This window comes from Meles meles, chromosome 5 (genome assembly GCF_922984935.1).
Source record: "Meles meles chromosome 5, mMelMel3.1 paternal haplotype, whole genome shotgun sequence".
In the NCBI taxonomy this organism is placed as follows: domain Eukaryota; kingdom Metazoa; phylum Chordata; class Mammalia; order Carnivora; family Mustelidae; genus Meles; species Meles meles.
In genome coordinates this window covers 45422854-45439592 of record NC_060070.1, presented here as the reverse complement: position 1 = coordinate 45439592, position 16739 = coordinate 45422854, and the positions used below count along the sequence as shown (strand labels likewise).

The 16739-nt window shown below is 40.1% G+C and overlaps 1 protein-coding gene across 1 annotated transcript in view; it reads left to right on the top strand.

Annotated features, from left to right (window-relative positions):
- The first annotated feature begins 14111 nt into the window (after positions 1-14111).
- The window catches only part of NT5E (5'-nucleotidase ecto), a 49053-nt gene continuing 46425 nt past the window's right edge, over positions 14112-16739 (top strand). The window contains exon 1 of the mRNA XM_046005804.1: positions 14112-14535. Within this exon, the coding sequence (XP_045861760.1) occupies positions 14197-14535 (339 nt within the window). The 5' untranslated portion in view covers positions 14112-14196. The remainder of the gene's footprint in view (positions 14536-16739) is intronic.

Sequence of the window (16739 nt, the reverse complement as noted above, 5' to 3'; positions counted from 1 at the left end):
CTCTCTGCCTGCCTCTCTGCCTACTTGTGACCTCTCTCTCTGTCAAATAAATAAATAAAATCTTTTAAAAAGAAAAAAAGATTAATGAATCACTGACCTGTACCTCTGAAACTAATAATACATTATATGTTTATTAATTGAATTTAAATTAAATATTTATATTTGTTAAATATTTATATAAATAATTAAAATTTTTTTAAAAAAGAATTGTCCCTCCAGCTCCAGTTACTACCTCCCACTTCCTCATCAGTCATTACAGAGGGTGGGATATAGACTGCCTAGCTCTTCTTCTGCCCTCGAGGAAGTCCTTGCTCCCGGGCCTGCATCAGCAACCATCATGTCACTATATGGCAATCTCTCTGGAACCTGTTTTATAAGCTTTGGAGAGTGGATTATTTCATCATTTCTTCTTAACATAAAATGAGAAATTAAACCACAGGAGAACCAAGAGTCTTTTTTTTTTTAAAGATTTTATTTATTTATTTGACTGACAAAGATCACAAGTAGGCAGAGAGACAGGCAGAGAGAGAGGATGAGGAAGCAGGCTCCTGACGAGCAGAGAGCCCGATGTGGGGCTCGATCCCAGGACCCTGAGATCATGACCTGAGCTGAAGGCAGAGGCTTTAACCCACTGAGCCACCTAGGTGCCCCAGGAGAACCAAGAGTCTTACCCAAGGTTTCAGATAGTGTGCTTTTTCCAATCCATGCTGCCTTTCATTCAAAAGAGATAAAAATGTATACGATTTTGAGTCAACAAGGCTAGATAGCCAGACAGACCTGACTAAGCTGAACTAGACAAAGTGTTTCATCTCTCTGTGACTTATTATTCTCAACTTTAAAAGGCTACTATGAGAATTCGATAAAATAGTAAAGATAAATTGTCTACCACGGGGCCTGATTGTTTAGAGAAGATCTTTCTTAAATGCTTATCTCTCCTCATTTTCCCTAGTTTAAAAAAAATACGTATTTTTTTAAGTTTTTATTCAAATTCCAGTTAGCTAACATACAGTGTATTATTAGTTTCAGGCATAAAATACAGTGATTCAACACTTCCATACATCACCAAGTGCTCATCACAACAGGTGCACTTAATCCCCAGCAGCACCCATTGCACCCATTCCCCCACTCACCTCCCCTCCAGCAACCCTCAGTTTGTTCTCCATAGATAAGGGTCTGTTTCTTGATTTGCCTCTCTCTCTCTTTTGTTTTGTTTGTCCTTTGCTCCTTTGTTTTGTTTCTTAAATTCCACATGAGTGGAATCATATGGTATTTGTCTTTCTCTGCCTGACTTATTTCACTTAGCATATATTCTCTGCATCCATCCACATCACTGCAAGTAGGAAGATGTCATTCTTTTTTATGACTGAGTAATATTCCATTGCATATATATACATACCACTCCTTTATCCATTCATCAGTTGATGGACACTTGGGCTCTTTCCATAGTTTAGCAATTGTAGATAATGCTGCTATAAACATCAGGGTTGCATGTATCCCTTTGAATTAGTTATTTTTGTATTCTTTGGGTAAATACCAGTATGCATTTGCTGAATGGTAGGGTAGTTCTATTTTTAACTTTTAAGGGTCTTCCATACTGTTTTCCAGAGTGGCAAGACTTAATCAAGATAAAAAGCCTCTGTATAGCAAAGGAAACAATCAAGGAAACTAAAAGACAACCTACAGAATGGGAGAAGATACTTGCAAACAACATATCTGATAAAGTAGTGCCCAAAATATATAAAGAACTTGTATGTACTATTTGTATTTTTTCTTTAAAACCTACATAGCTGTGTTTTAAGGAAAATCTATGTTTTAAAACATAGTGTTTTTAAACACATGTGGCTATGTTTAAAAGAAAAAAATACAAATAATGCATGTACTTTCCCACAAATGGTTACACTCTTCCAAATTTCTGGGTTTCTGACCAAAAAAAAAGTCATGACACAGTACAAGGCAGTTCTGCTTAGAAATAATAATTAACAAAAAAAAAAAAGAAATAATAATTAACACAGTAACATGAGAAAAAAACTTGAGAGACATTGTGAAAATAACTTTCAGTCTGACAAACTCCCCAGAGTTTGTATAAAGCAAGGGAGTGACCCAAAGGTATAAATAAAGATCAAAACAAAACAAAACAAAAACACTGGCTTAGAAAACCAAACAAAGGTGGGGGAACAAGCCCTGATCCGGGATGATGGCCTGGCCCATCCTTGGAACACTGGATTCCTAATGCTCATCTCCAGAACTAGTAGAATCCTCAGTTTTCTGTAATGGCCTTGGTCCAGCCTACTCTGCAAAATTCTTTTTAAATGATTGTTGAGTATCTGACAAGCATTTCTACTCTGCTAGGCAGCATGGCCCACAAATGTTCGTTTGTGGGATCACAAAGCACACTGTGGTTCTGTGGCCTCCAGAGCTCTTTACGCAATATCCCCAGCACAATGATACGAGGTTTCTGGAATCTCTGTTTCTACTGGGGGGAAAACTAGAAATCATCCTTTGTCACGTGATGTTTGATGCTCTTTATCATGTATTTGAAAGCATGTCATTAAAGCATTGGTGACCTTGAAGCTCCCCTCCAGCATATAACTGGTGGGAATGACAGGCCATCTCCTTAAAATAGCCATGTCCTTGCTTTGTTCACTGTGTGCTTGCTGGGGCCATTAAAAGAAATTTTTTCTTTTTTGAAATTACAAAGACTGTGAATAGTTTGGAAATGATTTTTTTTAACAGAAGAAGGAAAAGAAAAAGAAGAAAAATTGTCAAAACTTTGAAAGAAATACCTCCTACTCTAGTACACACAGCAGTCCTGCCGCATTCATCATAATCTTTTCTCCTTTCATGGAAAAGGAACCTTTTAGGTCATCATCACTCATTGGTTGCTGCACAGAAGAACGCTGGTAACAAGGACTCCTCCTGTTACCCTGAAGCAGTTCTTTTCCCCCCAGCCATACAGGCAACACCCTGATCAGAAGCAGATTTCTGAATCATGGCATGTTAGAGACTTTGTCAAGAAAAGGAACACCATGGTGAGTACTTCTCTACCACACAGAAGAGGGAAATCTTTAAAAGCACCTGGAACTATGAGAAGTTTCACTTTTTCTAAGAAAAAAAGAAAATCCATTCTTGTTCTACTTTGGAAAAGAAATATACATCTTTTATCCATATTACCTGCCAGTTATTCCTACTTACATGAATCAAATAAATCTTTCCATTAAAAACCCTACAGTCATCATTACGGACACTATGGAAAAATAGCTTGCTTTCTTGGCTAAGCTGCCAAGATGAAAAAAGGGAGCTGTGACTGATACGCTTTTAACTCTTTTTTTTTAAACAACGTTTAGGGGAGCACCGGTGGCTCAGTTGGTTAAGTGGCTGCTTTCAGCTGAGGTCATGATCTCGGGGTCCTGGGATTGACCCCCACTTCAGGTTCCCTGCTCAATGGGGAGCCTGCTTCTCCCTCTGCCTCTGCCTGCAGCTCCCCCTGCTTGTGCTCTCTTGCTCACACTCTCTCCCAGATAAATAAAATCTATAGTAAGTAAGTAAATAGACTATATTTTTTAGAGCAATTTTAGGTTCACACCAAAACTGAGAAAATACAGAGATTTCCCATATGCCCCCTGCCTTCACACATGCATAATCTCCCCCATTATCAACATCCCATAGCAGAAATAGTACCTATAATCAAGTAACCTACATTGACACATCATTGTCACCCAAAGCCCATACTCTACATTAGGGTTCATTCTTGGTCTTGTACATTCTGTGGATTTTGACAAATGTATAATGTCATATACTGCCATTGGAATATCTCAAAATAGGCTCACTGCCCTAAATATTCTTTGTGCCCTAGTTATTCCTCCCTTCCCCCAACCCATGGCAGCTACTGATCTTTTTATAGTCTACATAGTTTTGCCTTTTCCAGAAGGTCACAAAGTTAGAATCATATAGTAGATAGTCTTCTCATACAGTTAAGTAAGCTTCTTTCACATAGTAACATGCATTAAAAGTCCTCCATGAATTTTCATGATTTCATAACTTTTTGGGGGGCTAGATAACATTCTACTCTATGAATGTACCACAGTTTATGTATCCATTCAGCCATGGAAGGACAATTTGGTTGCTTCCAAGTTTTGTCAGCTGTGACTAAAGCTGTTGTAAACATCCATTTGCAGGTTTATGTATAGACATGGGTTTTTGAGTCATTTGGGAAAATACCAAGTAGAGATTGCTGGGTCATAAGGTAAGAGTATATTTATTTTTTAAAGAAATGGCCCAGCTGTCTTCTGAAAAGACTATACCAGTTTACAATCTTACCAGCAATGCGTGAGAGCTCCTGTTGCTACATATTCCAGTCAACATTTGTTATTGTCAGGTTTCTGATTTTAGACATTCTAAAAGGTGTGTAGTGGTATCCCCTTGCCATTTTTTTCCCCTTGCCATTTTGATCTGCACTTTCTTAATAACATAATAAAAGATGTGGAGCATCTTTTTACACACTTATTTCCTACTTGTATGTATTCTTTAGTGAGGTATCTGTTCAGATCAATTGCCTATTTTTTAAGATGTTTTTATTTATTTATTTATTTTATTTATTTATTTATAAGATCACAAGTAGGCAGAGAGACAGGCAGAGAGAGAAGAGGGAGCAGGCTCCCTGCTGAGCAGAGAACCCGATGCGGAGCTCGATCCCAGAACCCTGGGATCATGACCTGAGCCGAAGGCCGGGGCTTTAACCCATGAGCCACCCAGGTGCCCCTAATTGCCTATTTTTAAGTTAGCATTTCTTATTGTTCAGTTTTTAAGAGTTCTTTGTATCTTTTGGATAATGGTCCTTTATAAGATATGTCTTTTGCGAATATTTTTCAGTCTGTGGCACATCTACATATGCTCTTGAGTGTTTCACAGAGCAGAAGTTTTTAATTTTAATGAGGCCAATCTTAGCAATTATCTCTTTCATGAATCATGCCTTAGTGATGTATCCAAAATGACATCACCATAACCAAAGTCATCTAAATATTTTTTCCTATGTTATCTCCTAAGAGTTTTGTAATTTTGTGTTTTTTAAAGATTTGAGAGAGAAAGAGAGAGAGCACATACACGTGTGAGAGAGCTTGTGCAAGGGGGGAGGGGCAGCGGAAGGAGAAGAGAATCTCAAGCAGACTCCCCACTGAGTGTGGAGCCTGACCTGGGCTTGATCCCACCACCCCAAGATCATAACCTGAGCTGAAATCAAGAACTGGAGGCTCAACCAACTGAGCCACCCGGTTGCCCTTGTAATTCTTGTTTTAAAGCTAGGTCTATGGCTCATTTTGAGTTAATTTTTATGAATAGTATAAGGTCTGAGTCTAGACCTTTTTACACGTGGATATCCAGTTGTTCCAATACAATTTGTTGAAAACACTACATATCCACATTGTATTGTCTTTGCTCTTTCATAAAGAATCAGTTGACTCTATTTATTTGGGTCTATTTCTGGGGTCTCTATTTTGTTCTATTGGTCTACGTGTCTATTCTTTCACGAATACCACACTCTCTTGATTACTGTAGCTTTAGAGTAAGTCTTGAAGTCAGATAGTGTCAGTCTTCCCACTTCCCTCTTCTCCTTCAATATTGTGTTGCTGGCCCTAGGTCTTTTGCCTCTCCATAAAAACTTTAGAAGCAGTTTGTTAATATGTACAAAATAACTTGCTGGGATTTTGACTGGGACTGTACAAGGTCAAGTTGGGAAAAACCGACATCTGGACAATCCTGAGTCTTCCTATCCATGAACATGTAGTATCTCTCCATTTATTTAGCTCTTTGGTTTTTTTTTAATCAGAGTTTTGTCATTTTCTTCATATAGATTTTTATATGTATTTTGTTAAATTTATACCTAAATTTTATGTATTTTGTTAAATTTATTTTGTTAAATTTATAGAGGTGCTAATGTAAATTTTATTGTGTTCTTAGTTTCCAATCCCACTTATTCATTTTGGCATATAGGAAAGCAATTGACTTTTGAATATTTGCCTTGTATTGTGTAACATTCCTATGACTGTTTATTAGTTCCAAGAGTGTTTTTATCAGTTCTTTCAGATTTTCTACAGAGACAATCAGATCATCTGTGAACAAAGTGAGTTTCGTTTCTTCCTTTTCAATGCATACCTTTCATTTCCTTTTCTTTTCTTCTTAGTAGCTATGAATTCTAGTACAATGCTGAATAGCAATGGTGAGAGGAAGTATCTTGCCTTGTTAACCTAATCTTAGTGGGAAAGTTTTAAGTTTGTCACCATTAAGTATGATATCAGCTGTAGGATTCTGCCAATATTCTTAATCAAGCTGAGGAAATTCCTTACTATTCCTATTCACTGAATGATGCCATGAATGATTGTTGGATTTTGTTAAATGCTTTTTCTACATCTACGGATAGAACCATGTGATTTTTTTCTTCTTTAGCCCATTGGTGTGACGGATTACATTAACTGGTTTTCTGATGCTGAACCGTCCTTGCAAACCTAGAACAAATCCTTCCTGGTCATTGCATATAATTTCTTTTTATGTATTATTGGATTTGATATACTAATATTTTGTTGATCCTTTTTACTTAGAAAGGCTGGAAGACACAGCTTATATTAGAGAGAAAAAAAATGTGGGTGTGCCTGGGTGTCTCAGTCAGTAAGCATCTACCTTCAGCTCAGGTCATAATTCTGGGACTGAGTTGGGATCCATAATTCTAGATCCAGCATCAGGCTCCCTGCTCAGTAGGAAGCCAGCTTCTTCTCCCATTCCCCCTGCTCATGTTCCCTCTCTCACTGTGTCTCTCTCTGTCAGATAAATAAATAAAATATTTTTTAAAAAGAAGTACCTACCAAAGACATCATACTTTATGGTGAAAATAGTGAATGCTTTCCATCTAAGTCTGGGAACAACATAAGGATGTCTACCATCTTTATTTCTGTTTATTATTGTGTAGGAGATCTGTTGAAGAAATATTTGCCTATCTCGGGGCACCTATAAGATGCAAAAAGTACCAAACATAAATGAAAGATTAAGAAACTGTGTTGATTATAAAACTCAACACCCAAAATAAAAATACTCATTAAAAAATGGAGAAAAGACATGATTAGACACTTTTCCAGAGAAGACATACAGAAGGCTGAGAGACACATGAATAGATGTTCAACATCACTCATCATCAGGGAAACACAAATCAAAAATGAGATATCACTTCACACCTGTCAGAATGGCTAAAATCAACAACACAAGAAACAACAATGTTGGCAAAAATATAGAGAAAGGGAACTGTTGCACTGTTGGTGGGAATGGAAACTGGTACAGCCACTCTAGAAAACAGTATGGAGTTTCCTCAAAAGGTTAAAGGTAGGGGAAGATGAAGCATGAGAGACAGACTGTGGACTCTGAGAAACAACATGAGGGTTTTGGAGAGGAGGGGATTGGGAGGTTGGGTGAGACTGGTGGTGGTATTCAGGAGGGCATGTATTGCATGGTGCACTGGGTGTGGTGCATAAACAATGAATTCTGGAACACTGAAAAGAAATTTTAAAAAAATTAAAAAATTTTTTTAAGATTTTATTTATTTATTTGACACAGAGAGAGATCACAAGTAGGTAGAGAGGCAAGCAGAGAGAAAGAGAGAGAAGCAGGCTCCCCAAGGAGCAGAGAGCCCGACTCGGAGCTCCATCCCAGGACCCTGAGATCATGACCCGAGCCGAAGACAGAGGCTCAACCCACTGAACCACCCAGGCGCCCCCAAAATAAAAAAAATTTAAATAAAAGTTAAAAGTAGAACCGGCCTACAACCCAGGAATTGCACTACTAGGTATTTCCCCAAAGAATACAAAAATACTAATTCAAAGGCATACAGGCATCCTGATGTTTATAGCAGCATTATCAACAATACCCAAACTATGGAAACAGCTCAAGTGTCCATCAACTGATGAATGGATAAATACAGGGTGATATATATATAACACAATGGAATATTAGTCATAAAAAAGAATGACATCTTGCCATTTGTGACGACATGGATGGAAGCTAGAGAGCATTGTGCTAAGTGAAATAAGTCAATCAGAGAAAGACAAATACCGTATGATTTCATTCATGTGGAATTTAAGAAACAAAACAAATGAGCAAAGAGAAAAAAGGAGAGAGATAAAGCAAGAAAAATTCTCAAGTATGAGAAAAACTGATGGTTATCAGAGGGAAGGGGATGGGGGAGGGATGATGGATTAAATAAGAGGTGGGGCTTAAGGAAAGCACCTGTGATGAGCACTGGGTGTTGTGTGGAACTGTTGAATCAGTATATTGTATACCTGAAACTAATAATACACTGTATGTTAGCTAACTGGAATTTAAATAAACACTTTAAAAAAAGAAACAATGTGGAAAATAATGACCTAACTAAAGATGACCTAACTAAAGATGAACTCAGTGATTGATATTTGGACAAAAACTTGACCACAACTGGTGTTTAACTAAAAAATTGTGGTATTCTTTGAAAGAACTCTGCCTACCTTGGTGTTGTAAACGATGAAAGTTTTCATTACATTCACAACAGTATATTTTGAGAACCTAAATTTTCAACACTTGTGACCATCCAAACAAAGATCAAAATCAACTGGATATTACATGCATGTTGCCTTGTCAAAGGGCACCTCATGGTTTAATTCTCTTATTCAAGTTAACTACTGCCTTTACGCTAAAGTCTTTAAAAAAATAAAATGTAACTTACCTTGTCAAGATTTTAAATGTGTTTTTTGTTATTCAATGTCTTAACAAAGAATGTATTATGATATCACAAATTCTAAAATATTTTGATAACTATATTTCACTATAGTTTCCTTTGTAATCCAATTTATTTTATTTTATGCATTTAGAAACATTACTCTGAGAAGAATCCATAGGCTTTGCCAGACTAGCGAAAAAGCCATTGCACAGAAAGCTCAAAAAGCTCATGGTTTTTCTGGAAAGTTGAAATAGAAATATCTGAAGTGGCAGCTGACTGGCTCAGTGGGTGGAGCATGTAACTCTTGATTTCAGGATTGTAAATTCAAGCCCCACGCTGGGTGTAGAGATTACTTAAAAAAATAAAATCTTTATAAAAAAAAATCATCTGATGAAGACAGCAATATGTCCTTCAAGTACTGGAACATCGTGAGCAATCTCATGAGATTAGTTGAATTCAGTGTCTCATAACAGCAACTGGAAGACCGCCTTCTGCTTATCTTAATGATAATGACCTCATCTACTACCAGTGATTTAGGCCAGGAAGCTGCCTAGATTCCTGCTTTTGACCCTGATAGGAAGTCTAGAACTCTATCTATAGTTATTGCGAAAATGATTCCATACCTTTAAGAGGCAAATGCCTCCCCCAAAGGAGACATTCTCTCTCCCTCAAATAAATAAATAAAATCTTTTTTAAAAATGGGGTGCCAGAATGGCTTAGTTGGTTAAGAGTTTGACTCTTGGTTTCAGCTCAGGTCATGGTCTTGGGGTCACAGTCTGGGGTTCCGTGGGATGGAGCTCCCCCATCAGGCTCTGTGCAGAATCTGCTTGTCCCTGTCTTCCCCTTCTGCCCCTTCCCCTTCTAATAAATAAAATCTTAAAAAATTTTTTTAAAAAGAGGAAAATGAGCATTTTGGCCACTTCCCCAGATTCATGTTGGGTTTTTTTTTCTTTTTTTAAGATTTTATTTATTTATTTGACAGAGAGAGAAAGAGAGAGCGAGCACCAGCACAAGCAGGGAGAGCTGTGAGGAGAGCTCACTGTGGGGCTCGATCCCAGACTCTTGGGATCATGACCCAAGCCAAAGGCAGATGGTCAACCAACTGAGCCACCCAGGTACCTCAATCCCAGATTCATGTTGTATACATTGCCTAAATCTTATGCTCATTTGTTCCTTTAGCTCCAGACATGGAATCAGTTATTTCTCCAAGGATCCCAGATGTTCCTTTTAGTGGAAATAGTATTAACGATCATAGCACTGGACATCAGAGTGTGTCACGGGGTCAGATTGTTCCTGGGCTATTTCAGTGGGACAACGAAACAGGTTTTTCTTGTAAAAGAGTATCATATTGTTACTTCAAAATATCAGGGTTCCTACTAAAATTCTTGATTTCCTCTAAACTGAATATCTTACACTAATCCTTTTCCTGATAAAATTGATATAATTATTTATTTGGTTTATCCCACAATTTAAGTAAAAAATAATATAATATCAGGGTGCCTGAGTGGCTCAGTTAAGGGGTCCAACTCTTGATTTGTGCTCTGGGCATGATCTCAGGGTTGTGAGATAGAGCCCCATGCTGACCTTGGGCTCCGTTGGGCTCCACTGGGCTCTGTTAGGCTCTGGGGCTCAGCTGGCAATACACTTAAGATTCTCTCCCTCCCTCTGCCCTTACCCTCAATCTCATGTGCACACACGGGTGCTCTCTCTCTCTCTTTTTCAAAAATTCATAAATAAATCTTAAAAATAATAATACAATATCAAAATGAATATTAATTCTAAATATGGTTCAAAACTTTCTAGTGATTTCTTTTGGTTTTAGATGGTGGCTGTTTTTAGCTCCTAATAGAAGGATCTCCTCTATCTTGAGATAATCCTAAACCCTAGGAGAGTATCCATATAAGAGATCTGTTTCCGTACAATGGTTTATTTGTCACCACCGTCAGGTCTATCAGTAATGACTTAGTTATAAATACAAGGCTCATATGATTTCCAGCTAAAAATCAATCTATCTCCTATTCTTTAACTAGTGACATCAGAATCCTTATTTCCTAACTGTACTTCTAACTTTGTTAAATTCTGACCTCATCTTTAAAGATTTTAAATTTTTGCATCCTTTCATGCCTGTACGTTCTTGTCATTTTAAATATGCGAAATTCTTTTATAAATTTTATAAATTTGTTCTAAAGTTTGTGACATATACATTGGAAAGATGCTCCCAATTAGTATTACGTTGACCAGTATCAATTACATTTTTAATTTTTTTGCAGGGAAATCAAGGAGATAACTAGTACTTATTTTATGAATCTACCAGTTAGCAAAAAAAATAATACAGGCAATACTGGTTTTGTTATTTTGTTTGGAAGATTCTTGGCTCCTAGGTGAAATTCATACTAGGATTCTTATTTTAATTGGTAAACATAGAGTAGAATACCAAATTCTCAGATGTCATTGGATGAACACAAATATCTACTACTTTAATATACTAAAAATTCAAATTCCACACAACCAACTTAAAATATTATATTATATAACCAGAGAATATGAAAGGGAAAAAGAAAAGCCACTGATTGGAAACTGAACCTTTCCCAGAATATTCAAGAGGAAACTTTTTATACACTCATATAATTCTAAGATTAACTAAGTCCGGCCAGAACTATTTCCTAAAACACACCCATCTTTTCCCATTTTGTTTTATTGCAATTAAAATCCTAGGTTATAGCATATTTGCATAGGTTTTAGCTATTTGGGTTTTAACGCAGAAATCCACATGCTTGCCATGCCCCAAATTTTGCACTCCATAATAACTGCGTCTATCAGTACAGAATGAAACAGAAAATAATGTTCTTTAAAATCAAGGTAAATCCATCGGCTCTCTGGCACTCAGGCCTTCAAACTACGCTACCAGTTTTCATGAGTCTCCAGAGCAGGTACCAAACTGGGGGACTACTCAGCATTCATAATCAAGTGAACCAATACCTTACAATAAATCTCTTTTTCTCTCTCCCTCTCCCCAACCTCTCTTTCCATGTATATATTATATATTGGATATAAAATGGGTCAAAGACCTAAACCTAAAAACAAAAACAATAAAACTCTTAGAAAAAACATAGGGGAAAAGTTTCATGACATCAGCTATGGCAATTTTTTTTTTTCAAATATAACACTACAAACACAGACAACAAAGGAAAAAACAGATAAATCAGACTTCATCAAAATATATAAGTTTGTGCATCAAGAAGCAGTCTCAACAAAATGAAAAGGCAACCCATGGAATGAGAGAAAATATGTGCAAAATATATATATATCTGATAAGGGATTAACGTCTGGGATATATAGACTCCTACAGCTCAGCAACAATAACAAAAACCAAGTAATCCTATTAAAACATGGGTAGATCATAGGACTTGAATAGACATTTCTCCATAAGATACACAAATAGCCAATAAGCACATGAAAAGATGCTCAACATCATTAATCATTAGGGAAATGCAAGTCAAATCACAGTGAGATACTACTTCAAATCCCTTAGCATGGATTATCAAAAAGGAGAAAATTGGTATTGGTAAGGATGTGGGGAAATGGAACTCTTGTGCATTGCTGCTGGGAATATAAAATGGTGCAGCCATTAGAGAAGGAATTACGGCATTTCCTCAAGAAATTGAACATAGAACTACCATATGATCCAGCCATTCCACTTTTGGAAATCTGCCCAAAGAATGGAAATCAGAGATCTAAACAGATATTTGTACAAAGAGATACAACATATTTGTACAACAGATATTTGTATAATGTTGATGGCAACAGTATTCACAATAGCCAAAAGGTGGAAACAACTCAGTGCTCACTGATGGATAAACAGATAAACAAGATGTGGTATGAATGGAATATTATTCAGCCTTTAAAAAGAAAGAAATTCTGACACATGCTGCAACATAGATGAATCTTAAAAGGACCTTATGCAAATGAAATACAAGTCAGCCACAAAAGGACAAATATTGTCTGATTCACTGACACGAGATACCTAGAGTACTGGAATTCAGAAAGACAGAGCAGAATGATCATTGCCAAGGGCTGGGGGGAGGAATAGGAGTTATTCTTAAATGGCTAGAGAATTTCCTTTGGCAAAATGAGAAAGTTCTGCAGATGGATGGTGGTGATGGTTGCCCAACAATGTGAATGTGCTTAATGCTACTAAACTGTACATTTAAAAATGGTTAAGATGGTTAATTTTTAGGTTTCGTGTGTATATATACATCTTATCCCAAAAAGCTAAAAAAAAAAAAAAAAAAAGTACTGACTTGATGCATTTTGGGAAGTATGAGGACTATATATGCTGTTCTGCAAAGCATAAATCAGTGGAGACCTAATAGGACCTCCAAACGAATTCCCTTCTCCCTCCCTTCCCAAAGCACTGGACTGTTGATTGCCCTCAGGAATCAGTTGGTTAAACAGAGGGAAATTCTGCAATTTTAAATTCTATGTAATGATGATTTATTGACTGCATTCCTATTATTGCTTTCCTTGCCCAAAGCTTTGCCTTAGTGTACACACACATACACACTTCACATCCTTAAAATACTAAAGCCTAGAGAAAAAGAGGGGGGGAGGACAGAAAAAAAAAATGCCTTAAAAAAGCGACAGAAATCAGCATCACGTCCACATAGCTGCTGCTTTTACTCCCATGGTCCGTTTTAGCTTCCAAGAACTGTCCCCGTCCCAACGCCGGTTCATCGCTGACACTTTCATTGCGAACAAACGCCGGACTGCATTGGAATGGTCTTAAATTCCGAGGTTCGACGTCTAAACAACGTGGACTCGGTGCGTTCTCCAACTGGAAAGACAGCGGTCAGCCACGTCTCACAGTCCGTTTTTGGCTTCCACGGCCCCAAAAAGCAAAGCACTCCTCTCTCCTGCCTCTCTGCACTCCTCTCTCTCCCCTTCACCTCTTCCACCTTTTCCTTCCCCTCTTCTCCAGCTCTAGCTCTTTCAAGTGAATGAGCTCGCGCCACCCCAAGCCCAACACAAACCGTGCCTTCCTGTTGGAAAAAACTGGGGCCTCAACGAAGGCTAGAAACAGCGAGGGCCAAGACTCCGGGTGGCCACTCGCGCACCTCCCGCGCGCCCGGGAAAGCGCAAGCCCTCCAGCTGTGGGGTGGCGGGCTCCCCGGCACCGTGGCCAGTACCCGCTCCCCGCCGGGAACAACCTCTCCACTGTTGCTGCCGCCAGCGGGGGCCAACCGCCAGCCCCGGCGCTCCCGGGGCCGCCCCCGGTGCCAGGGTCGGATCGGGTGACCGCGCGGGCGTGCGCCCGGCTGTGGGGCCGGCCTCCGGCCTGAAAGAGGCCGGCCCCCGGCGCGCCCCGCCCCGCCGGCCCGGGAGCCTAGCTCCAGCTCCCGCCGAGCCCGCCGCCACTCGCCGCCGCTCGCCCGGCCCGCCTGCACGCTCGCCCTTCTCACGCTGCAGCCATGGGTCCCGGAGCCGCACGAGCCCCAGCGCTGCGGCTTCTCGCGCTGGGCGCGCTGCTGTGGCCGGCGGCCGGCGCCTGGGAACTCACCATCCTGCACACCAACGACGTGCACAGCCGGCTGGAGCAGACCAGCGAGGACTCGAGCAAGTGTGTCAATGCGAGCCGCTGCGTGGGCGGCGTGGCGCGGCTCTTCACCAAGGTGCAGCAGATCCGCCGCACCGAGCCGCACGTGCTGCTGCTCGACGCCGGCGACCAGTACCAGGGCACCATCTGGTTCACCGTGTACAAGGGCGCCGAGGTGGCGCACTTCATGAACGCCCTGCGCTACGATGCCATGGTAAGAGGGCGGCTGGCCAGAGCGGCTGTCTAGCGGGGGGGTGGGGGGGGGGGTCGGAGCCCCGAACCGAGAGGGAAACCGGCGCGGAAGAGCAGCCGACCGTGTGGTACCGGGTGGCCAGCCTGGGACGGGTTTCGGGGAGAGAGCGGGATGCTGGTCGGCGTGCCAGGTAGATGCAGACAGAGAAATCCCTTCGATGATTCGTAGGGAGGAGAAGGACTCAGCCCTACCTCCGAGGGCGTCGGCGGGCGTGGGAGCGTTGACAATTACCCAGGACCAGGGACCGAAGCAGATTGCTTTATTTCGGGTTTAGTGGAGGGAAAACTCAGGGTCAGAGAGGTGAGTAGAGTGTTCCAAAAGAGAGACATGGTAAGAACGGATCTTCCCACGGGTCCGTCTCCGTTCTTTAACAAAGTCAACTTTCTGCACCACCCCCCCCCCAAAAAAGAGAAGAAAGGATTCCAGATTCCTTAGATGTTGGAGCTTGAGCCTGATTAAGCTCCCAAGCTTGGGGTAGAGTCCTGACTCCGCTCTCTTCTGTGCGCGAGTTATTTAGTCTCTCTGTGCCTCAGTGCCAGCCTCTATAAAATGGGGATAAGGTATCTACCTCGGGGGGTTTCCTGGCGCATAGCATGGCTTCGCAAATGTTAGTTATTATTACCAGAAACTACTCTACAGGTTTTTAAAAAGGAAGAAAAGAAACATCCGGAGAGAATGAAAATGCAGAAACACTAGGATTTCAAAGGATTTTTATAAAATCAATTTGGCAGCACGGATTTAGAGAGTCTAACTGAAGGGATGAAGCCCTTGAAATACATGCGGGAGTTTAAGTCCAAGCTTCCAAATGCTCTGGGAAAGGCAATGCCTTATTTGCTCTAGAAAATGAGCAGAGGGAGTATGCACTAATAAATATGACCAAAACATATATATGGTTTTTGTTTTTTTCATCAAACCACCACCCAAGTTTAACCCAGCGTAAAATCCTAGAGTAAAGGGCTTCTGTGGAGAAACAGGGGACAAGAAATCTTAAGAGCTTTAGAAGAGGAAGAAGAGAGCAAGGGTCCAGAAGGAAGGGAAGGAGAGGCGTGGTCCAGGCTGAGATACAGAGGGTTAGCAATACACTTGGTATGAAAACAGCACAGAGTTTATTTTTTTCCCTGGAAGCCTGGAGAAAAGAGAACAGGAAAGGATGATAAGGTAGAGCTGTTTGGTTTTTTCCACCAACAAGAAAACTCATCCTGGAGAGATGAGAGATGGGCAGAGGGAGTTCCTCTCCATTCTGATAGTAGGTTGTGGGTTATCAGAGACGCTGAAAGCACAGGGATTCAAGCAGATCCCAATACCTCTTGAGTCCATGGGTGCTGGGGATGGGGCTTATCAGCATCTGTCTGGACTCCACGGAAGAGAGGGGGGTCTCAAGAACCCTGTACCATCTCTTATCATTGGTATTTCCATAGTCCAACTTGCCTGATGCTTTGTGTGGAGTAATGTCAGAACAAATATTTACTGAATTGAATTGTTACTAGTTTACAACTCCATTTCCTCCCAGAAGGGTAAAATAAATATTATGGGAGTTTGTTTTGATTTCACATATAAATTACCACTCTTAAAATTTCTCTTTGTGATACCCTTTTCTCCACAGCTATGTTAACTACTTTTGATGAAAAAAAAAAGAGAGAGAGAATTCCTCATTTTCCCTAGTACTCATGTTTTACTATTTAAGTCGGATTGAGCCCATGATGTTAATCATCCAATCAGATGTTTGTGATAGGACTCTGGGTGAGGCTGGAACAATTTGCTGCAAGTTACAGCGCATCACTGGGAAGTATTTAGAATGCTTTTTGTTGGATGGAATAATTTTCTTTCAAGTTTCACTCAAGTAATTGGACTGGGACCTGAGGAAAAAATAGATTGCTATTTAATGATGACAGGAGGTAAAGAGGGGGAGTGTGATGGCCACGTTCCTGATAGTATCTCAGCATCTGTGCCATTCTGGGGTTTGACAAACATGATTTGACCTGCGTAGAATGTACTTGGGTTATGCTTTAGCCTGTGATAAAGCTCGGCCGAATTCCTGTTTTACGGAGATTTTTCATTGTCATTTTGCTTATGTTATACTCCTCTCAGGGAATTTATTGCTGTTCTGCTATGAATGTTGGCCCACTCCACCCACTCACGCACCACATCTTCAATTCCAGGAAGCT